Genomic DNA, 23,519 nt, shown 5'->3' with positions numbered 1-23,519 from the left:
ATAAGGGCTTTCCTTTGATTCAGGGAATGGGCCAACCAATGAGAGAGGGGCATGTTAGATTATTTTGGGGAAGGGCTCATGCCAGGAGGGTTCACTTTTACTAGGCGCCAAGTGTCCCCAGCAACCAGTGTCTCCTGTACCAGCAGAAGCTCCAGAACTCTCACCCCCTGGCCTGCCTCTGCCCCGTCTGTGCCCACGGAACAGCCATGAGAAGGCAGCTCCGGTCCAGAAGGGCTCCAGCCTCTCCTTATGCTTATCGCTACAGACTCGTGAGTCCCGGGGAGCAGAATATTTTGCCCGCCCTTTTGAGGGGGGTGGGCTGGGGGTTGCGTAGATCTTGGCTTACGGCCGGCCGCTGCTCCTCAGCATGGGCAGGAACAGCGAGGTGTAAGGAAGCCTATAATTTCAAGATCCAGCGGTGACTCCTGGCACCCCACTGTGCCCTGAATTGCTGCATTGAAGGAGGAAGCCCCTCTTCCTGGGGAACAAAAGACAAGGGGAGGGGAAGATGCCAAAGAATAGGGGCCGTCTAAAATTGGGGGGGGGGAGTCTAGAATTTAAACAAACAGAGCTTTTGGAGTCTGGGAGTAGAGGTTTTGGTCCGATAGCAGGAAATTTTAGCCAGGAGAGAGAGGAAGGGGAAGAGGAAGGGAAAGACACAGCCCACCCAGCTGTCTTCAGTCCCCCAGGGCGGGAGCGCCTGAGGAACCCAGCTGCTCTTTTTCTAAAGCAGAAATTCCAAACTCTCGCGAAAAATCAGAGAATCGTAGATAGAAGCCGGGCGTAATCTTAGACATCATCTCTCCAGAACCCCTCATTATGTAAAGGAGGCTGCTGGGGCTCAGAGCACAGGAGTGACTTGCAAGTTAGTGAGAGAGCTAGTGAGAACGCCAAGTTTCCTCACTTCTAATCTTGGGCTCTTTCTATCAGACGTGCAGTAGGCAACTCCGTAGCCCTCTGATCCTCCCCCATCCGTTGCCAGCCTGCCTGCCACCCCACCCCACCCCGCCCAGCACACACACACACACACACACACACTCAGCACGCGCTTCTCTGCTGTCGCCATTTATCTTCATCCAGGGTGCATCACAGATTTCTTTGAACCCACGGTTTCTTTGCATGTTCTTTGCTAGAAATCGTTAATATATGCCACACGCAGTACTTTTTTTTGGAGGGGGGGAGTCTGAAATCTCCCCCAGAGAGGGCTGTGATCTGAGCCCCAGGAGGAAACAAAGCTTAATCCACTTTTCTTTGGAAATGGCCCCTTACATAACCAGGGAGTTAAGTAAAGACTGTCAACAGCCCTCAGAGGAAAACACGAATCCTTCCAAGTCCATGTCAACCTACAGAGGGCTTCCCTTCTCAGCCACACCGTGTAGAATCTTTCTTTGGGCATTTCAAGAGTCCCTCCCAGCTTTTGGAGCACTCACAGCCTGTAGGGCACCTAGAACTCATCCTTCCTTGGCTTCTTTTCTCCGTAATGTTGCTAAAGGGTTGTGTATAGGTTCAGTTATTTGTCAAGTGCATCAGAGGAGCTTGCTCTTTATAGGAAATGCTTGATTTTAAAAGCATCGGGGGATCTTGCCCTTTAGAGGGAATACTTGATCAAATTTAAAAAGAAACTATTTAATGCAGTGGTTAATCATATGCTAATTTCTCTTTAAAATCAACCAACCATTCAAACGTTTACATGGTGTTACTCAATGCAGGGCACAAATTTATCCTTTGGGTCACACTGTTTATTTATATGTTTATATGTTTATATATTTAGAGTGCTCAAAATGGAGCCACCCTCTGCCCTTCAGACTCTTCCCTTTTAGGGCAACATGATGGCCCCGGCACACACCCACTACTATATTCCAGCACATTCAAACACACTATCACAGGAGGGCACTGCCTCTCATCACCAAAGGATTCCCTACAGGATTCTGTTAAATAGTTAGTTGCACAAAAGTGCCTCCCTTGCACAATGTGAGGTTCTCCTGTCCCGGGAAGCAGAGAGCAAAAAAGACATTTGAGATTCCTGAAACTCAGGCAGTGTGAGAGCCGTGGGGAAATTAGCTCGGAGAAGGTTAATTCTTCCCGGGAGGGTAAAGCTTTAAATGACAAGCCATCTTTAATGGGATTATCATGAAAGCTCATATCTACAAATAAGATCAGGCTGAGGCCCAGGCCAGCTGCCTCCTCTGTGGAGCAGAGGTGGAGGGCAGGCCCCCCCGGGCAAGAGGGAGAGAAAAGTTGTTCAGAAAACATAAAGGGGACTATAAATCCTTTCGCAGTGAACCATTCCACCTCAAATTCTCGGAGATTCCCAGGTGCAGTAGATTCTTGGGGGGCCATGAGGACTACACACCACAGTCCACAAGGCTGCTGGGGTTTAGGACGACAAGCTCTGTGAGAGCAATTTCCCCAGAGTCCAGGCTCAGGTTTTAAGCGGGGCAGTTACCACTGGCGCTCGTTCGGTCCCCACCGGCTCCCGAGCTGTGGGCCCCACACGGGGGCAGGGCCATCAAGGAGTTGGAAAATATCCACTCTGCCCCTTGGGTGCTCAGAATGTAGTTGGTGAGGTCAAATGCGTCCGTGTGTTCGCACACAAGGTAAAGAGATTTAAGAACATTTATTAGTCCATTCAATGCCGAGTGATGGGGGCTTTTCTGAGCCTTGTACCGTGAGTCCACGTCAGAGCCAGAAATCCTTGATTATGAGCACCTACAATCTCTTGGGAGCACAGAACCCGACACACCTGTGGTGGCTCCATCATTCTGTTAACAGCGTCTGGGCGCTTGCGCTCAGTGCGCGAGGGGAGACACGTCACTGTCCCGGGTAACAAGAGACACAGGTTCTGTCAACTCGATCACAAACTCGCTGTGTGGCTACAGCTATGTCCTGCTCCCTCTCTGGGCCTCCGAGGGACAAGGGAATCTTCAGGGTCCCAGTCAGTTCTAGTATGGTGTGTGATAGAAAGCTGTACATTGGAACAAACTCGAGAGCCATTCAGAAGTGCTTACGATCCAGAGCTAGACAGTGCTGGCCAGACAGAACACTGAGAGCAGAGCCTTGTCATTCTCTGTCCCTTTTACTAATTCTGAACAATCCAATTTTCTGAGGCACCCCCCCCCCCCCACCAATGGCAGCATTTTTAGCTGAGTGTCCTCTAAACGGCCTTTGAGGAATCAGGCAGGGAGGGGGCAGCATGGAGCCCCTGGCCTCTATCATTTGACACATCCAACCCCAACAGGTGCACAGGCCCCGCCACCCTTCAGATTTGGACAGCAGAGAGAAGGGAGGGTGGCCTCATTTTCTGCTGCTGCAGTGAGCCTTGGCAGACCCCCAAAGAGCAAAGATCCAACTCTCCTGCCTATGGCTGGGAGGCATTTGAAATACCGTTGGTGAAGTCTGGGTTTCTCTTTTTTTGTTTAATTTCCTTAGAATCACTCAGAGAAGATTATAGTTTCAGATCTCAATGACTGCAATCAGTCAATCAACAGATATGTGCTGAGCACTCACTACGTGCCCAGATTTTTGCCTAGGGTATGGGGTGGGGGTGGGGGATGGGGGGAGACTAAGGAAGTATCAGTTGAGGTTCCAGACCTTCGGGAGTCTGTTCGACCGGCGGAGGTGCCAGCCCAGGCAACAGTCAGAGAAGCAGCAAACAGACCCCTGTGTTTTGTTTTTGCTAGGGAGGGAGTCTAAGTTTTGAGGAGGGGTCCAGCCACTGGCCTCTCCTCCTGCTGTCTGTCCCAGGCTACTTTCAGATACAACGTGGATGGTCAGGTTGAGCACCTGCCAGCTACAGGACCGACGGTAAAGCTGGCTTGGACTTAGAATTTGCCATGGTGGACTCAAGTGTCTAAAATGAGTCTGTTCTCCGGTGTTGAGCTCAGCTCTGCCCTAACAGGCCAGACAAAGCGAGGCCAAGGCCCCAGGACGGAGGAGTGACATAAGCAGAGTCCTGGGGGGTAGAGCCCAAGGCCCTGCAGCTGAGAATAAAACTTACACCTCTGTGGAAAGAATATTGGGTCAAAATGGGTCAAAGAAAGGATATTTCCTCCAAAAGAGCAGAGAGAGAGAGAGAGAGAACATGTGCCTCTTGTAACGAGGGGGAAGCGTCTCTGAATATTGAGTCGTTTTCCATTCCTTTTGACTGGTGGGATGCGCCCTGGGGAATTTTTTTCAAAAAGGGGACTGTGTTTTGTCACCATTCCAGGATGATCAGGATGAAGTGAACCAGAACTACTTAGCAGATGAAGAGGAAGAAGCTGAAGAAGAGGCTCGGGTGATGGTGGTACCCGATTTGGAGGAGGAGGAGGAAGAAGAGGAGGAGGACGAAGAGGAAGAGATAGAAGAGAAAGAAAAGGAGGAGGAAAAGGGTCAAGGTCAGCCAGCAGGCAATGCTTGGTGGCAGAGATGGCAGATCGTGAGCGAATACCTGTGGGATCCGGAGAAAAGGATGTCTCTGGCCCGAACAGGTCAGAGTTGGAGTAAGTCCCAGTTGTCCCAATGTCCCAGTCGGGTGTCCTTTGCTTTTGGCTTGGTGTCCAGGACTCCTTTACCATACGTTGGATGGGCTTGTCTGCAAACTTCTCTTAGATTTCGTGTGAAGGGCTGGATGCCTAGGGAAATGCCTGGACTGTGGGCAGATCCCATCGGAAGAAACTCCAAGTATGTAAACACACTAGATTGTGGAGCTGAAAGCCGCTGGGCTCAACTTCCTTTGCGATGCAGAGAGACAGTAAGAATGAGTTGAGAAAGCACAGATTTGTTGTTGTTGTTTAAGTCCCGGCCCCATCACTTTCTATCTGTGTGACCTTGGGCTCATCCTTTACCCTCTCTGAGCCTCATTCTTCCTCACCTGCCAAATGAGGGAAACAATCCCTACCATGTTTCTCCCACAGGATCAGCCTGAGGCTCCCGTCAGATGCTCCAGTTGTAAACTTGAAAGCACAGTTGACCCTTGAACAACACAGGTTTGAACGGCACTGCCCCACACAGGTGCTGTGTTTTCCCCCATAAATACAGCGTAGTGCTGTAAATGTATTTTCTCTTCCACAAGATTGCCTTCTCTGTAGCTTACTTTATCGTAAGCAGACAGCATATCCCACATGTAATGTACCAAATACGTGTGAATTGACTCTTCCTGGCTTCTGGTCAACAGTGGGCTATTAGGAGTTACGTTTGGGGGAGTCAAGACTTAGACACAGATTTTCAGCCGCACGGGGGTTGGCACCCCTAAGCCCCGCGCTGTTCAAGGGTCAACTGTACTATGCAGTAGACTGTTGCTAGGATATGAGACCCCAGTCCCTGCTAACTTGACCGCGGATTTATAAAATCTCATCATTTCACCCAGTAATGTCAGAAAAGGAAAGCCAGGAGGCCTGCCCTTGGCCCCGGCTTGTGGGTGCTTTAGGCTCCCACGGTGTACACAGAGAAATTCCGTTTAAAGGGGTCATTTCTGGCGATTACAGCCGAGCCCCCGTCGCGCTCAATCAGTGGCAGAATGGCATTCCTTAGCCACGGCCTTGACTTCACGACCTCTCCAGCACCCCTTTCCCAGGGTCCTACTCACCTCTTGAACTATTCATGCTGTGCCTTCTCCTCAGGAGATTTAGCCTGTGGTAAAATTCACACTTGCCACACTCTCTGCACAGCCCAGAAAAAGAGTAGCCGCTGGCTTGGCACTCAGTTAACCCAGGAGAAGAACAAAATAGATGACTCTGTGGATGAAATCAGAGTCCCCCAGGGCCCAGGGTCTAGGTTGCTGAAGTTGACGGTCATGCCTTCTAAAGGCCCCTTTGGCTGAGAATTCTCTCCCCACCTAGTTTATGTTTCTAATTCAGCTCCGTCAGGGTGAGACGGCCAGCCCTCCTTCCTGGAATTAGGAATAGCAGGTGTGGGGCTCTGAGCAACGCCCACCTCCCTTCACCCCTCCTCAGTTCCCAGCCCCACCCCTGCCAATCCCTCAAACTCTCAACTGGAACAAATGTACCATTCAAGGAACATTCCAACATTCTGGAAGCTGCAGACAAATGCCAGACACTCACTGGGGCTCCTAAGGGGGCACAGCTGTTTCTCCCTTGCCTAAAGAAGACTGGGAAAATAGGCCTTGTGAAATGCAAGTGTGATTCTGGGAGAGGGAGCTGTACTTTAACCCCTAAACAGCCAGCCATTGGAATTTCACCAGATGAGCTGATCCATGTGGCCCCTGGGGAGAATAATCCACAGGCCAAAAGAGAATGATGGGGGAGAAAGTTTCAAGTGCCCAGGGAAGACATGGCAGTGGGGACACCGCATGGTAGGCCATATCCGGGCCTCTGGATGGCAGGTCTGAGGAGAGTCCAGGAACTCAGGCTTATGCTGTTGGGCTATGCCTGGGCAAGGGGCACATGGTGATGTTAATGCCTAGGCCACCAAGCATATGCTTTGCTGCCCTCTTTGCTGCCCTCTTGCTTGAAAACTAGGTGCCCACTTGAGTATTTACTAACCCTATCCCAGCCTGCACATCGACATGACCAACATTATTCACCCAGCCTATGATTATACTATTCCGGGTTTTTCCTTTGGTAGCTGGGCAACTTCTATTTTTAGGAACTATCTGTTATTTTATTGGATACTGACAAGAACCATATGAGGTAGTAATATTATTATCCCCATTTTACAGATGCAGAAACTGAGGCTTAGAGAGGGTAAGTAACTTATCTAAAGTCACACAGTTATTAAGCTGCAGCACTGGAATTCAAGCCCAGGTCAGATGAACACTGGGGCTCATCCTCTTGCTGGAACACCACATTGTCTTCATGAAGTGTAGTGATGAGCAAGGCCCTGATGGATAGGGTCTCAGGACCTGATGGGATGTTTTGGTGGGAGGAATGAAGAATCTAGATCATGGGGCCCAGGCTTAGGTAAGGCATTCAGAAGAGACCCCTGGATTACCTAGAGGAGTAGCCCAAGTAAAACCTGGACATCCAGGGCAGAAAAAGTTGGAGGGTTCAGTGGGTTCCGATGGGTATGGTGCTTGGTCTTCCTTGGTGGGGATGGGGGGGTGGGAAGCTGTGTTAGCCCATCACAGACTTCAGGGCATAGCTCAGGGGTAAGGCTCAGGGCGCTCACCACTAGTGCCATTCTCCCCTCTACACTTCCTAGCCATATATCCTACGCAAGGCAGAAGACATCTCCAAGGGAATGTACCTGTATCCCATTGCTTTCCTTTCATCCATGAGACTGAGTCTTCTAGTCCCCCAGGATGGCTCCAGTCATTGACCCCTTCCCAGGACTGGGGACCGGGGTTGAGGAAGGGGGGAGGAGGCACAGGGCACATCCCATCAGGGCAGCCAGTGGGCAGGAGCCAAGTACCACAGGCGCACGGGCGCTGCTGTTTCTTCTCCAGGGATTCCAGCGGAATCGATGTGTTCCTGCCCCAGTTCTGCCTCAGTTCACCTTATGAAACATCAAGGTTCCATTTCCAGTTGGATGCCTGAGGATCTTTTTTCTCCCTTCCTCCGCTCCTCCCTACCCCCCCCCTTCTGGTTAATTTTATTTGGTTCATGGTTCAATTTAAAAATTAATATTTGGATTCAGTTTTGGGTACAGCAGAGTTATGTGGTTTGCTCCGGTTTCTGGTTCGTGATTCAGTTCAAATCTGTCTGTTCCGACATCATGTCATTGCTGTGAGCGGAGCCAGATACTGTTGCCGGAGAGGGCCCCAAGGAAGACTTGAAAAGAGCTTCTCAGCAGCCATCTCGGGCTCATTCACCTCACTCGGTGCTGCCTCATCCTGGGGCAAATCTAATCCCAAAACAGCCTGCGGAGGAGGCATTCAGACAACCGTGCTTCTTTGGGTCCTACAGCAATAAGCACATGAATAATAACAATGGTGAGGACCTGCCGTGTAAAGAGCTCACTTGGTATCTGCCAGGCTCTGTGCTATGCTATTTATATGCAGCGTCCCACACCAAGAAGGAAGTCCTATTATAGTCCTCATTGTACAGATGAGGAAATTGAGGCCCAGAGAGGCGAGCAGTATGTCCAAGATGAAACAGCGAGGAAATGGTAAGGTCAGGAAAGGACGCGAGGAGAAGCGGAATTTCAGATATTGTTAGGGATGTAGATCAGTATATGAGGTGAAGTGCTAAGCTTGTTCCCATTTTACCTGTGAGGACTTGGGGGCACAGAGAGGTTCTGGAACTTGCCCAAGCTCACAGGTAGAGCAAGTGTCGATAATTAAGTACAGTTTCTTCCTCCTTCCTTCCCCGTCGCGTGTTCTTTTGGAAAAGCAGAGCCACTTAAACTTTTGCTAAAGATGAATAAGATTTGAAATAAGTAGGGTGAGGCCTCACTTTGCCTTGATTAGAGTAGAGGCAAGTCCAGCGGAAATTAATCAAAAGTTTGAATTATAGGCTATGTGAAAAGAAATGCTGTTTTCGTCTCTTGCAAATACATATAATCACTGGAGCCAAGCCGCTAGGACTTTTCAGGGCACCTGCTTTAATGAGGGCTCCCAAGCAATTTGCCCTCTGCAGTACTCTCAACTCCACTCCCCTGTAATCTTGCTCATGGCCATCATCTGCTCAACAAGCCCTTCCATCGGAGATGCTGTAAAGGTACACTGCAATCAGACCTCCGGCACAGTTCTCACGAATTCCAAATTGGTGAAATCTGAATAAGCAAGGACATACTGAATCTGGGGAATATGGATAAATAAATAAATAAATAAATAAATAAAAGCCATCTCACATGTTGGGGTTGGTTCTAGCTCATGAGTTCAAGCGAGGAGGCAGGAGGGCTAGTTGGCAAGCACTGACCACTCTCATCTCTGATCCTTCTGCAGGCCTGATCTTAGTCATTTACTTCTTCTTCTATGCCTCCCTGGCCGCTGTCATCACCCTCTGCATGTACACGCTATTTCTGACCATCAGTCCCTACATGCCGACCTTCACTGAGAGGGTGAAGCCTCCTGGTGAGTGCCCAGATGCCCTGTGCTGTCAGCAGTCGCTGGACAGAAATCTGCTTGGACAGCATGTTCAGCCTCAATTAACTTTGGCTCTTCCTGGTAATGACTTAGGGATTCAATTATTAAGAGTAAAAGTAAAATGGTACTTGGCAAATTATGGTCCTTTTTGTTTTGATTGCCTGGGGGGTAATGGTTTCATGGGAATCAATACAAAAAAATTATCCCAAGAACGGGTTAATATATCCAAGACCTGTTTTCATTGCCAGGAGTTATGATTAGACCCTTCGCCCATAGCCTTAACTTCAACTTCAACGTTTCTGAACCTGACACTTGGCAGCATTATGTCATTAGCCTAAATGGCTTTCTCCAGGGTAAGTAAGTGCCTTTGAATGGGGGAAATCTCTGTGGAAAGGTGATGGGTTGGGGGTGGGGGATTCGAAATTCACAATTCACCAGAAATCCCACCCTTACTAACCCCAGCCCATCCTGGTCTTTCCTTACCTTGCATCCCCCTCAGCACCTGTATATACAATCAAGACTGTTCTAGTTTGTGATTGTATGTTGTCTTGAAAGCATATAAGCCAAGTCTCCAGCAAGATGCTAAGTTCACTGGGGGCAGAGAATTTGTTTTCTTAAACATCCAGATGGCTCAATAATGACCATTTATAAAAGATCATTCCAGGGGGTGGGTAGTGGTGAGAAAAGAAGAGTGTTCTCCAGAATGGGAAGATTCCTGCCTCCTATACTTTCTCAAGGTAAGAGAATTCCTTTCTTGGAGATGGGCCATCTTGAAGGAAGAGAGCAAGGGTCTTGATTTAATAGCATCCTGGCAGGGAGTTAGAGAAAGAATCTCTGGGTGACAGTCACTCCAACATTTTGATAGGAAATGTTTGCAAGATGCCTATCTCTAGCGTCATCAGATACACTTTCAGGGACCGAGTGGCTTTTTGAGAAGCCCTTCCATGGACTGAAAGCTGAGGTAGCAGTTTGGTTAAGGTCCGACACAGAGCACGCAGGCTCTAAGCCCCAGTGGGCTGCACAAATTAGTTGTGGAAAAAAGCCAGTTTCATTGCTTTGGTTGTCCCTGCCTGGCTGAAATGGAGGGATAGGGAGCAGTAGAATGTGCACTGAAAGAGAAAAACAATCTCTTGTGTGATGGGAAGGGTTATGTAAATGCATAAATTTTGTCATTTAACTTTAACCCTGCATAGAAGCTACCGTCAGGGGGCCTGGGTGGCTCAGTCGTCGGTTAAGTGTCCAACTCCTGATCTCAGCTCAGGTTTCGATCTTAGGGTTGTGAGTTCAAGCCCCGCATTGGGGCTACATAAAGAATCTACCATCTCCATTCTACAAATGGGCAACTGAGGCTCAGAAAGGGGAACGTGATAAAAGTCTCCCAGCAGCCGAACCAGTGTTTAAAACCACATCCATGGTTGTGACACCTTCGCTACTGGAAGTGTGGTCCAGGACCCGCAGCATCAGCATCCCCTGGGAGTTTGTTAGAAGGGCAGGCTCTCAGGCCCCACCCCAGACCTGTTGAATCAGGATCGGCACTTGAACAAAATCCACAGGTGATCTCTATAAACTTTAAGGCTTGAGAAATACTGCTTTTTGTAATTCTTTGTTGCTGCCATATGACCGGGACTTAGAAACTCAGCTTTGTAACAGTCATGCTCAGTGTCATTTTGGGGAAGTCTGAGTTTCAGATTCCTCATCTGTAAAATGAGGGGGACTGGGTCCCTTCTGAATCCATGTAGTTTTTTGAGCTCAAAAACAAAAACAAAAACGTTTTGGGCATCAGAGCCAGCACAGTCTCGTCTTTTCTTTCAAACTGTCTGTGAGCTATTGCAAGTGTGTTGTCAGAATCTCTGCTGAGGAAATCCCTCCAAGAAGCTAGTAGATAGAGAAATACCAATTCTGACCTGACGACAGAGATGGAGAACATTAGGCAAAGCATTGGGTTTTTAGTTCCTAAGGGTAGATAACATGCCCTATTTAAAAGGAACACATCTCTGAAATAGACATCCCAGAGTATCAATTTCATTCCCACGAGGACTGGGATTTTGCAATAAGGGTCATGCCCATGTCACATTATTTTTAATGGAACTACCTCAAGAGAAACAATGAGCACGTGATTAGAGCTTCTATTTAGAAACTTATTATTTGAACATAGTTCTTGTTCTAAAAAAAAAAAAAAAAGATTAAAACGAAAACTTGAGTCCAATGTAGCTTTGTCAAAGGAAAAATAAAGGCTTAACCGTAATTGGAATAGATTTAAAATTCCCAGGTGCTCCTTAATAATATTAAACCCAAGTCACAACCTGTCTAGATGACAACCCAGCAGTCCATCTGGAGTTTTACCCCCGGTAGATCATAGGTGCACAGACTCCTCTGAAAAACTAAGCTACTGGGAACGTGAGTGCATGGGGGCTGGACCTAACAGGACTAACTGGACTCCGTCATTTAAAACCAAACTGGAAATAATGCAGTCATTTCCAAAGCCCAGTTCAGTGGCATCTGGTAGTCCAAAGAGTAAGCTCACAGACAGCCCCTTTTCAGCTCTCTCCCCGTGATATGTATACCTTGGACACATGCTCCTTTCCATCCGATGTAAATGGACATGAACCCTGAGTGCCTAGGTTCTCAGTAGACAAGATCTCACCCTCTCACGTTCTCGGGGGAGACCCTACAGCTTGTCGTTGGTTTCTGTCTTTCAACCTAAGCTTCTCTTTTGTGGTGCTAACTTCGGTCTGTAAAGGATGAGAAGCTGGTTTATCTCCTCCTCCTCCCTCTTTCTCCTCTCCCTCCCTCCTGTCCCACAACACACACTTCTCATGTTTTTGTGTCTGGTGTCTCTCATGGACCTCCAAGGGAGATGTTTCCTAGACTGAACTTAAAAAGATTTAGCCCAAGAGGTTTGCTTCCTTATATAAGCCAGGCCGTGACATGATTCAGTCCCTCTTCCAGAATCTACTATGTGCCTCTTCCTCTTCCAGAAGTAGAAGGGGCAGCCCTCCCCAGTTTACAGTTTGCCATCGCTGAAAAAAAATAATGGAAAATGGAAGTTATACGGTGACCAACACATGACCCAGAGATAGCTATTCCAAAGTTTGGAGGGAAGGAGAAACAATCGAAGTGGGCCCAGGGGATGAGCCCGAAAGGCTTCCGGGAGAGAGGCTGATGGGGGGGCCTTGGACACCGACGCCAGGTCACAGAGCCTAGGCCAGGCTGAGTGGGCTCTCAGAGGAGCACGAGAATGCTGCAGAAAGGAAACTAGGCAGGAGGACTACTGAAAACGTGGCCCTCCCCTGTAGCACCTGTCTAACAGGCCCACCTCCCCCCTGCTGCCCCCACACACACTTTAGGTTACAATGACAGTCTTCAAGAGGAGATGAATGTAGATTGTCCCCCGGGGCAGTACTTCATCCAAGATGGCGATGAGGATGAAGACAAGAAGGCCTGCCAGTTTAAGCGCTCCTTCCTGAAGAACTGCTCGGGCTTGGAGGACCCTACTTTTGGCTACTCTACTGGACAGCCGTGCATCCTTCTAAAGATGAACCGGGTATACTGGCCCTTGATACTCCGGTGATACTAAGTGGAGGAGCTGGGTGGGAAGGCTCTGGCCCCTCCGTTTCTCTTGGGCTCTGTCTTCACACCCTGCAAGTCTGGCCACTCTTACTGACAGCATCAGTAATTCGAACAACCGGACACACCTGTCAAGCAATAATCCCTTTTTCTCCCTGAATACTTCCTATTTCCACCCTCCTCTCCCACCCCTAACCTGCCCTCTGATGCCCTCTGTCAGTAACGAGGTCCTGAGCTGTTTGGAACAGGGGACTGACATGATGGGAGGGGCAAGTCTTCTATCACAAGAGACACATTTTCCTCCTCTCCTGCCATGCCTTAGGTGTGGTAGAGCCCTACCAGGCACATCCTTCTTAAAACCAGAAAGTTCTTTACAGCTTCAGGGTTCTCTTGCTGCCGTTACCATTGTACAAACATCAGGCACAAATACAACAAGGAGTAAGCTGAGCTGCACGGCTCTGGAGATATTTTTGCATTTTTTGCTTTTTGTAACATTCCTGAGAGGGTGAAATAGGTTAAGTTTATGCCTACGGAAGGGGTGGCTTAAGGGGGGGTTTAGAAAAGCCCCATTTTTACTGTCCAATCCGTTTTGTGTTTTGATGTTCAACAACAACAACAACAACAACAACAACAACAATGCTGGTTTTCTTTTGATAGATTGTAGGCTTTCGTCCTGAGCTTGGGGATCCTGTGAAGGTGTCCTGCAAAGTTCAGGTAAAGTGCCTTTTTGAGTAAGTATTGCTAGCCCATCTGTTTTATGTAAAAAGATGGTTCATCCCTTCCAAGGGTTTCACCATGGATGCCGGGCTATGGGTTAGGGAAAGGTTAGTATGTCATAACTACGCCTCCCTCTAGTACCTTCTGGCCTCCCTCTTGCCAGAAAGCATTCAATTCACGTCTGTGTGTGTCGTGCGACTGTGTGTGTCCTCACTGGTTTATACCTGTGAACGCCAAAGAATGAACCTGCTAAGGGCCACAGCAGGGACCGACAACGGGCCATGTCATTAACTGGGATTCTGTTTACACTTTTGCTTTTAGCTCTAATTACTTGTTTCTTTGAACTAAACCAGCTTTCATTAGAGTCATTAGTCCCTGCTTTTAAACCAGAATTTCCCTTTTTGCAGCAATGACCAGTGGCACTCCGTGTTACAATAACAAAGGACTACCAGGGAAGTATAAACAGAACTCCATTAATATGCTAATTAACTGTCCTTCGAGGGACCATTAACTTCTATCTCATCTGCGCCAATTAGCTCCTTTGTAGGAAGAAGCCCTAGATCTTGGGTTTGCTTCTCAAACCGGAAGCAGTAGCTCCCTCCGGTTTCCTAACATGCACTGCACCCCCAGCCCTGGACGGCTGCCTCGCTACTGTCCTCAGACCTCCAGCCTTGAGGGTGGTGGGTCAGAAAGCAGAAAGAGGCAGCATTTATTGATCCCTTAGGCTACGCCAGGTACTTTGCTAGGTGTTAGGGGTGCTGAGATAGCTATGACTCGGTCTCTGAAATCGGGGCAACCACGTATTACAGCTGCTGTGAAAGGTGCAGCGGGGACACGGAAGATGAGGGTTGAAAGGTCAGGCCGTGGTTTGCCCCGTGAACAAGGTAGGAAGGACATCCATTCTGTCCACACGGACATGAGTGTGCGTAAATATACACACACTCCAGACGTGAAGACAAACTAGTGGCACTGATTCCACAGGCTATTCACAGACGTGAACTGCGTTGCTTTCTAGAAGAAAATGTAAGTAAATCATAAAGACCGACTCAGTCTTAAACTAGCATACTAATTGGCTTGAGCCCTGCTTATAGTTCCCTAGTGGAAGCCATTCGTTTTTCCGTTTACAAAGAACCTTGCTAAGAACCGTCCTTTAAAAAGAAAACAAGAAATAGTCAGAGTCGTCATACATTCCATAATAATCAGTTGGTCAAAATCCACACCCACTTGTGGAAATCAAGCAGGACAAGGTCATCACTAGAATAAGAGTATACTCTGAACGATTACACTATATTGACAGAAGCAATCCCATGACCCCAGTGAGTGATCCGCTAGTAGTGAGCACTGTCTGTTAGCCCCCAGACCTCTGCTATACAGGGCAAGCCAATGCATAGGCAGAATGGTCAGTCCCCTACCTGACATGATATGATGAGGGTACACTTATTTATTTCATCTTTGCAGTGCTGGTTCCCTCTTGCTTATCCTCCTGAGTTCACCTCCTGCAATTAAGCACTACGGAGAAGGTGGTCAGACACATGAGTTTCGGTGGGCCAGACTATAGGCTGTGTCCCTAGGCAGCAGATCCCTGTGCACCTGGTCTACCTTCCAACAGAACTGAGCCCACGGTGTGCAAGTTGTCATGGCGTGGGATTTACTCAATATGTTCTAACATCTACCTGCCTCAACGTCCAAGACTGGGTGCCAGGCCCAGGATGATTTTTTTTTTTTTTTTTTTTTTTGGAGAGGGGCTGGCATGGTAGGCCCTCTTGCTAGAGCAGCACCAGCTACTGCCAGCCTTCCGGAGCCCTTCTGTCTGGGTCCCCTAGGAGCCAGTACAGAACTATATCGAGCACATTCGGCCTCCTCAGTCCAGGCCTTCCATTCAATATTCTTTCAACTGAAAACCGAGGCACAGTCTCTCCCTGGAAATGCTCTGGGGATAGGTAAGCTATGCCCCATTCTGCTTTCATGGGTCTTCCTGGGACAGTTGGTTATGGGTCACATTGTGATTTCACCTGGGGCACAGGCCCCTTGAGCTCAGGCTTCAACCCACCAGGGGACCCGGCATCCCACATACACCTGCTTTTACTTCCAGAGAGGCGATGAAAATGACATCCGATCCATCAATTACTACCCAGAGTCGGCTTCTTTTGACCTTCGCTACTACCCTTACTATGGCAAACTGACTCACGTAAGCCTGTATCCTTTTCAGTCTTTGCTGTCAGAAAGGGCTCAGAGACAGAGGCAGGGCTGTTCGGAATTTCTGAGAATTAGGGAGCAGCATGTAGTAACAGTGGGGTGAACAGTGGCTGGCCAAGACCAGGAGCTCCCTCTACCAATTCCTAGTACAACCACTCCTTTCTGTATCTGAAGGTATTTCAGCTCTGGTCTGGTCTAACTCCTTCAGATTATAGATGGAGAAATTCGAGTTCAGAGAGAGAAAGCGACTTGCCCAACACATATAGCTAATTAGTGGCAGAGCCAGGAGCAGACAGATCACTGTCATTGCACTCCACGATACCCAAATAATCACACCTGCCTGCTTCTCCCAGGTGAAGCCTTGGGGCGGCGGTGGTGGGTCATAGGGCGAGGCTTCACCTTTCCCAGAGACATTGGAAAGATACTAGTTCTGGTTTCATTCGTGGTCTGATAGCCAGAAAATCCTATCACACAGAGTTAGAACCGGTTTTCCCCAGAGGAGGGTCAGACATCTGACAGTGACTTATGCAAGAAGAGTGTCATTTCCCCACCATCCCAGGGCAGAGAGCATGTCAGTTGCTTTAGCCATTCGTGACTTGGCATCATGGGATTTGCTCAGTTCCCTGTGTGAGGGTTATCCCATCCTGCACTGAATATCTGCTCCCTTGCATCCTGTTACCCACCACCACGCCCTCCGCTCCTCGCACTTAGGATTCATGTTCTTCCGCCTACAGGTTAACTACACCTCCCCGCTGGTGGCAATGCACTTTACAGATGTGGTGAAGAACCAAGCGGTGCCCGTCCAGTGCCAGCTGAAGGGCAAGGGCATCATAAATGATGTCATCAATGATCGTTTTGTGGGTAGGGTGATCTTTACTCTGAACATAGAAACCTAAGAACTTTGCGGGGCGCTCCCACTAGTTCTGTTTCTGTTTTATTTCATGTACCCCCTGGTAGTACCTGAATTCCTTTTCTTCGCTCAGGACACAGCCAGATGGACACCTAAGACAGCAGATCATCTTTCCTTGCCTTTGACATATGTATAAAATGACATTGTGGGATTGATTTTTTAAAGGTAGTTTCTCCTGATGACAAATAGATGATGTTAATTTCCTTTCCCCCTTCTTAAAACTAAAACCCATTCTTGCTGCTAGAAGTCTCACCATAGTATAAACATAGTATCTGATAAAATTCACAAGAGCCATGAAGGAGAATATCTATGATGATTTTAAATTCATCGTGTTTTGTAAAATTTTGTTGTTTTTAGAGGTGAGATTCCTCCCAACCAGGCTGATAACTTTAAAAAAAAAAAAATTTTTTTTTTTTTTTTCTTAACCTGCCTGACAAGTTCCTTCCCTGGGAATCACCAATCAGACCAACTCAGAATACACCTAGGGCTACCATACCTAGAGAACTGTATATCCAAGGGTGCTTGAGGAACTGGCTGCCTCAAAAGGGCAACTAAATAATACTGATTTGAAGACTAGGTTATCTTCAGCTGGGACAGAAAGCAGTGCTAACTGGATATCGTTCTGGAATAGAAATGAACACCTTTCCTATGACTTTTTTGGGGAGGTGGGGTCCATAGCAACTGGGGAGAATACTTACCATGTGGATGTGATTGGCATTTGATTCCTTGCTCTGTGGTGTGATCATCCAAAGGCAAACATTCCTACACACGGGTTTGTCTCAGCTTCAGGCAAAGGAGAAAACAAGGAAGATCTCCACCAGCTAATTATTCTTGGGCTATATGCTTGACAGTAGTATAATGTTCTTCGAGACCATCTGGGATGGGCATGTTGAACCCCAGCTACAGCTCTAGGGATTGAAATCACGGTCTGCCAACTGATACACAGTAAGACAGAAAGCTCCCGCCAGGCCACCCAAAATCCAAGGCCCATTGCCAGTGTTTCATTTGCCTAGAAAACGATGGGGGGCAGATGTTTATCCAGGTTGTGGATCAGCCAGGCTGCTTTGTCTTATCTTTGGCCATGCGACCATTCCACTGCTTCTTAACACCTCCACCAGGGGGAGGGCTGGGACAAGGAGAAAAAGTGAGCATTAGAGAATTGCATAGTGTCTCGGGGTCCAAAGTTAAGCTTCAGTGCCACCTAGAAGCACCCAGAGTCTGAATCTCCTCTATAATGTTTATCTTCTCCCGAAACAGGGAACTGGCAGTCTGGTAGTGAAGACAAACAAGCAAAGAAGTAACTATGAACTAGCATGACGACTTATACAACTAGTATGTGGAAATGGGAACATGAGGAAAAGTAACTAACTTGAACTGAGAAAGTAGCAGAGGAAATTTCACATGCAAAGTCACAATCACGAAAGAGCACAGTGTGTTTGGGTAACTGGGAGCAGTTCGTGTAACTGGAGTGTAAGGGGCTCAGAGGAATGGCCGGGAGTGGCAGGGGATTGGGCTAGAGAGGTATAGAGGTACCGAAAGAGGACTTTGAGTTTAATCCAGGAGATGAAAAGGAGTCATTAAAGTATTTTAAGCAGGGAAGCTCTGTGATCATATTTGCACTTTAGAAAGAGCACTTTGGCAGCTACAGTGTGAAGGGTGGGTGGGAGAGGGCAAGACTGGGCAATGAGGGAGAAGGAGGAGTCAAGAATGGCTCCAAAGTTTTGAACTTGGCTAGAACCAGCGTGATGGTGATATTGTTGATCGAGGCTGGGAATCCAAGAGAGAAGCAAGATTGGAGAGCAAGATGTGATCAATTTCAAGCTTGTGATTCCTACTGGTCAGACACCGATGTCGAGACGTCAACACAAGTGGGGTTGGGGAGAAGGAACTCTGAGAACAAAAGCAACATTTGCTTAAGTGAACCTTCTTAAGAAATTCTAAGCTATTTAATCTGGGGAACTCGAGCCAGTTACGTAAACACACCACACCAGTCTAGTCTCTCGGAGAGTGTTTTTCTCTTTTGCTCGGGGCCCAAAGCACTGCGGCTGCTCTTTGGAATCTCCTTCCGGCTTTCCAACTCTTGTCAAAAGAGTAGAGGGAAGCCGACCTCTGCTAACAAGTGATAGAAGATATTCGACAGCAGATCTGTGGAAAATACAAAAAAAACCCAATGAAACTGTCTCCTCCCAACCCCTGTCCTTACCAAATTCCGTTTCCAAAACTAATCAAGAACGAAATACCTGAAGACGGTAACTTTAAAACCATTTCAAGATTACCTCAAATAATCAAACTCTCAAAATTCAGTAGTAAAAGATAATAGAACATTAGATCTGGAAAGGATACTAGAGTGTTTAGAGAAAACAACCTGCATTGCATCTGACTCCAGGTCCAGTGCTCTTTCTACTCTGAGCTGCTGCTTACCAGGAAGAACCATCTTTTTAAAAATCAATGGATGATACCCCAAACATTTTGAGACATATGTCAAATTTGAGTTAGAATAGTTAACATTTCACAGGAATTCAACTACTGGTGCTATATTTTATACATAATACATTATCCTGTTAAATACGTTGACTATTACACAGACAAGGAATTATGACTCTTTTGTCATACAGTATTTCTCATTCAGTGGAATCCATTGTATCCACAGTTTCCAAGCAGTATTGAATAGTACTAGGATGGTTTGGGTTGTCAGATGGGACATGAAAAAACAGCTTTATCACACCGAACTGGATATTATATACTCACTAAAATGGAATTCTAGCAGTTCAATAAACTTCCGGTGGATTAATCTAAATCTTCCCCCATACTGTTTCACACCGGGATTTGATTTGTATACCATCTGTTGCAATGCACTTGGTTTTACTTGATTGTCAATGAGAATTACTACTTCCAAATGCCTTCGTGGTCTTGTCCATGTTAGATTTATGATTTCTCACCCCTCTGAAATCACTATCCTAAAGTAACTTTTCTTAGGCATCTATCTGCTGGGACTCTTCATGTAGAAAACATTATTATTGTATTGAATTGTTGACAACAATAAATTGAAATTAAAAAAGGAGTGTATGGTTTCCTCTTTCTAGACGGTACCACTGATTTTCCCACAGGAATACTGGGTAGCCATGTGGGTGGAAAACTTGACAAGTGACAGCCTATTAGTTTAAAACTTTTTTCTTCTTCTTCCCCCCACCTTTTTTTTTTTTTTTTTGACTCTTGGGGTTTAACCACAGGAGGATGAAACTAAAAGTTGTTTCATTTTTGAGTATTTTTCCTTTTTAGTCTCTATGCTCTGGTTTCTCAGAAGACTACTTTGTCAGAGCAAACTTCCTTTCTTCATCGAGTACTGGTATAAATTGTTCCATTTGTTTGTGTAGGAAAGGAACACCAAGAGAAACTTTGAGGTGGGGAGAAGGAACCAAAATCCAAAGAGAAGCTGCAATTGCTTGATGAAAGCCTGGCTAAGTGACTTTAGGGCACATCTGGCCACAAATGGTCTCCCAGAGCAAATCCCTAATGGTAACTGCAATTAAAGACAGAAATATTTCCACTCCCTTGTCTGACTCAGGGGCTAAGCTGCTGTAGGAATCCCTTCTTTCTTTGGAAGCTGCCCTGGCCTAAGGTCTACTAGGCTTATATGGTTTGATTGGGGTGAAGTCTGTGATCCCAATACACTTCCCCTATCTAGGTTCTTCGTTAGTCATTTTCCTTACTGATTTCCTCTTAAAATACTCAAACATGATAAAGTAATTAACCAAGTCATGCAGAAGTGTGATTTACACTGTGATTTTATCTAGGCAGAAAACAGAGGTTTGGATGTGTGTGGTGGTGGGGAGGAAGGACAGGATGGATGGAGGCAAAGGGCGAGGAAAAAGGAGTGGAAAGGCTGAATAGCCCTGCTTACTTCACAAAGTTATTTAGTCGCAGGCTAGAAGGGGAGAAACGCTTATAGGAAGATCTAAAAGGCTTAAGAAAGATATGATAGGCTCCCAGTCTGGCAGCTTAGTCTCCAGGATGTAGTTCTGTGCAGGCTCCTGTATGGCCATAACATCAATCAGGGCTCCAACAATGAACAGCACACTTGACAAAATGGAATAATTGGAAGGGGGGTATTTCCAAAGAGATTACTTATAAATGTGTAGATGCAGGGAACCACAGAGAATAGCACAATAACCCAGGCTAGTATAAGCTAAACTCTTACCTTCCTAGGCCCCAAGGGACAGGCATAGGAAGTGATTCCCACAACCCAGAAGGACTGAATCATGTACAATTGACTGCCTTGAGAGGAGTGGTGACCTTGTTGAAGGACTAAGCTAGCCCAAGGTGATCTTGTAGGGAGGTAATCCTACACCTATTTATGGTTGTATCTGAACTTCTGAAACTCTTTTCAAAATTTTAACATTAAGATCTCCAAAGAACAGTCCTTTCACTCTACCCTACCATTTTGTTGACATCTTTCACTTGAAAGAAAGGGAGGATGAAGAGAGAAAGAAGCCACCTTGATTTATTCTGCTTTATCTTTACCAAAAAACATTCTATAATTCAACTCTGCATTAAATGTCTGGCTTGCATAAAACATTTTCTTTCCAGAACAGAATGATACAACCCTCATAATACAGCTAACTTGAGTCAGAAAAGTATTTGTCTTCCATTAAGGACAAACATGTTCATAAATGAGAATCAGGATAAAGGTGACATCCTTTCCCTCTCCAATCCTCCAGCTGATGTTATCATCTTGTGTATAGAAAATCCTAAGGAGCTACTAAAAGACTATCACAGCTAATAAAAAAGTTCACCAACAGTGCAAGATAAAAGATTAGTATACAAAAATCGGTTGTCTTTCTATACACTAGCAGAGAACAATTTAAAAAAGAGAAATTAACAAAACAATTCCATTACAATTGCATAAAAAATAAAATACTTAGGAAAACAGTAACAAAAGAAATGCAAGACTTGTGCACTGAAAACTACATAGCATTGTTGAAATAAAAGAGCTAAATAAATGGAAAGAACTATGTTCATGGATTAGAAGATTAATATTGCTAAAATGGCAATACTTTCCAAATTGATCTACATATTCAGTACAATCCTTTCAAAATCCAACTTCCTTTTTTCCCCCAGACATTGATATGGTTATCCAAAAATTCATTTGGAACTATAAGGGACCCAGGAAAAGTCAAAATAATTTTGAAAAAGAAGAACAAATCTGGAAGACTCATACATCCCAATTTCAAAACTTACTACAATGCTACAGTAATTAAAACAGTGTGGTACCGTCATAAGGATAGACATATAGAACTGAGAGTCCAAAAATAAACCCATACATCTGTGGCCAGTTGATTTTTGAAAACAGTGCTACATCCGTTCAATAGTCAAAGAATAGTCTCTTCAACAAATGGTGCTGGGACAATCCACATGCAAAAATGTTAATTTGGACGCTTACCTCATACCATATACAAAAATTAACCCTGAATGGACCGAAGATCTAAATGTAAGAGCTAAAATTATGAAAGTCTTAGAAGAAATATAGACATAAATCTTTGTGACCTTGGATTAAACAATGGTTTCTTATATACAAAAATGTGCAAGGAGTCTAAATAGATATCTCTCCAAAAGAGATATACAAATGACTAATAAGCGTATGAAACGATGGTAAACATTCTTAGTCATTAGGGAAGTGCAAATCAAATCAAAACCACAATGAGATACTACTTCACATCCACTACAATGGCTATTAAGAGAAAAGACAATAACAAGTGTTGTTGAGGATGTGGAGAAATTAGAACCCTCATAAACTGCTGGAGAAAATGTAAAATGGTGAAGCCACTTTGGAAAAACAGTGTGGCAGTTCTTCAAAAGGTTAAACCTAGGGTTTACCATATGACCCAGAAATGCCACTCCTAGATATACACCAAAGATCACTGAAAACATAACTCCACCCAAAAGCATGTACTTGAATGTTCATAGCAGCATTATTCATAATAACCAAAAAGTGGAAATAACCCATGTCCATCAACTGATGAATGAATAAACAAAGTGTGGCATATCCATATAATGGAATATTATTCAGCTATAAAAGCTATGAAATACAGATCCATGCTATAGCATGGATGAACCTCAAAACATTATGCTAAGTGAAAGAAACCAGAAACAGAAGGCCACATATATGATCCCATTTATATGACATGTCCAGAATAGGCAAATCCATAAAGACACAAAATAGATCAATGGTTGTCAGGAAGGGGTTGGAGGGGGGTGGAATAGAGTGATTGCTAATGGGAATGAGAATATCTATCTATCTATCTATCTATCTATCTATCTATCTATCTATCTATCCATCCATCCATCCATCTGTCTATCCACCTATCTATCCATCTATAGACAGAGGGAGAGAAATTTCTGGGTCATATGGCAACTTGTTTAACTTTTAGAGGAACTGCCAGGCTGTTTTCCAAAGCAGCTGCACCATTTTACAGTCCCACCAGCAATATATGAGAGTTCCAATTTCTCTATATCCTTGCCTACACTTGTTACTGTCCATTTTTTAAATTATAGTCATCCCACAGCGTGTGCAGTGGCATCTCATTGTGGTTTTGATTTGCATTTTGCATTTCCCTGATGACTGATGATGTTGAGCATTTTTTTCAATGTGCTCATTGACCATTTGTATATTTTCTTTGGAGAGATATCTATTCAGATTCTGTGCTCATTTTTAGTTCGGTTGTCTTTTTACTATTTTTGTTAGAGCTATTTATGGTCTGGATATTAGACCCTTATCAAGTATAAGATTTACATAAATTTTCTCCCATTTTATGGGTTGTCTTTTCAAGTTCTTGATAGAATCCTTTGAAGTAAAAAAGTTTTTAATTTGGGTGAAGTCCAATTTATATATTTTTTCTTTGGTTACTTGTGCTTTTGGTCTCATATCTAAGAAACTCTTTCCTAACTCAAGGTCATGAAGTTTACTCCTATGTTTTCTTCTAGGTGTTTGAGCTTCTGCTGGTACATTTAGATCTATGACCATTTTGAGTTACCACACTCTTTTTTTTTAAGATTTTATTTATTTATTTGACAGAGAGAGCAAGAGAGCACAAGCAAGGGGAGCAGGAGAGGGAGATGGAGAAGCAGGCTCCCCGCTGAGTGGGGAGACACAGGGCTCAATCCCAG

The 23,519-nt window shown here is 45.7% G+C and overlaps 1 protein-coding gene across 2 annotated transcripts; it reads left to right on the top strand.

The window, feature by feature from the left end:
- Window positions 1–142: 142 nt before the first annotated feature.
- ATP1B4 (ATPase Na+/K+ transporting family member beta 4) lies at window positions 143–16,563 on the top strand. 2 transcript variants are annotated; one of them, XM_021686103.1, is made up of 8 exons: window positions 143–269; window positions 4,208–4,469; window positions 8,825–8,953; window positions 9,214–9,318; window positions 12,313–12,509; window positions 13,190–13,246; window positions 15,342–15,437; window positions 16,180–16,563. In XM_021686103.1, exons 1-8 carry the CDS (start codon window positions 207–209, stop codon window positions 16,339–16,341), a joined length of 1,071 nt encoding a protein of 356 aa, XP_021541778.1. In that variant the 5' UTR covers window positions 143–206; the 3' UTR covers window positions 16,342–16,563. The 2 variants fall into 2 exon arrangements, with proteins under 2 accessions (XP_021541778.1, XP_021541770.1); XM_021686095.1 differs by having other exon boundaries at window positions 4,208–4,481.
- Window positions 16,564–23,519: the final 6,956 nt, after the last annotated feature.

Source organism: Neomonachus schauinslandi, chromosome X (assembly GCF_002201575.2).
Source record: "Neomonachus schauinslandi chromosome X, ASM220157v2, whole genome shotgun sequence".
NCBI classification, from domain to species: domain Eukaryota; kingdom Metazoa; phylum Chordata; class Mammalia; order Carnivora; family Phocidae; genus Neomonachus; species Neomonachus schauinslandi.
The sequence above is the reverse complement of the archived record's forward strand: the minus strand, read 5'-3'. Positions and strand labels throughout refer to the sequence as shown.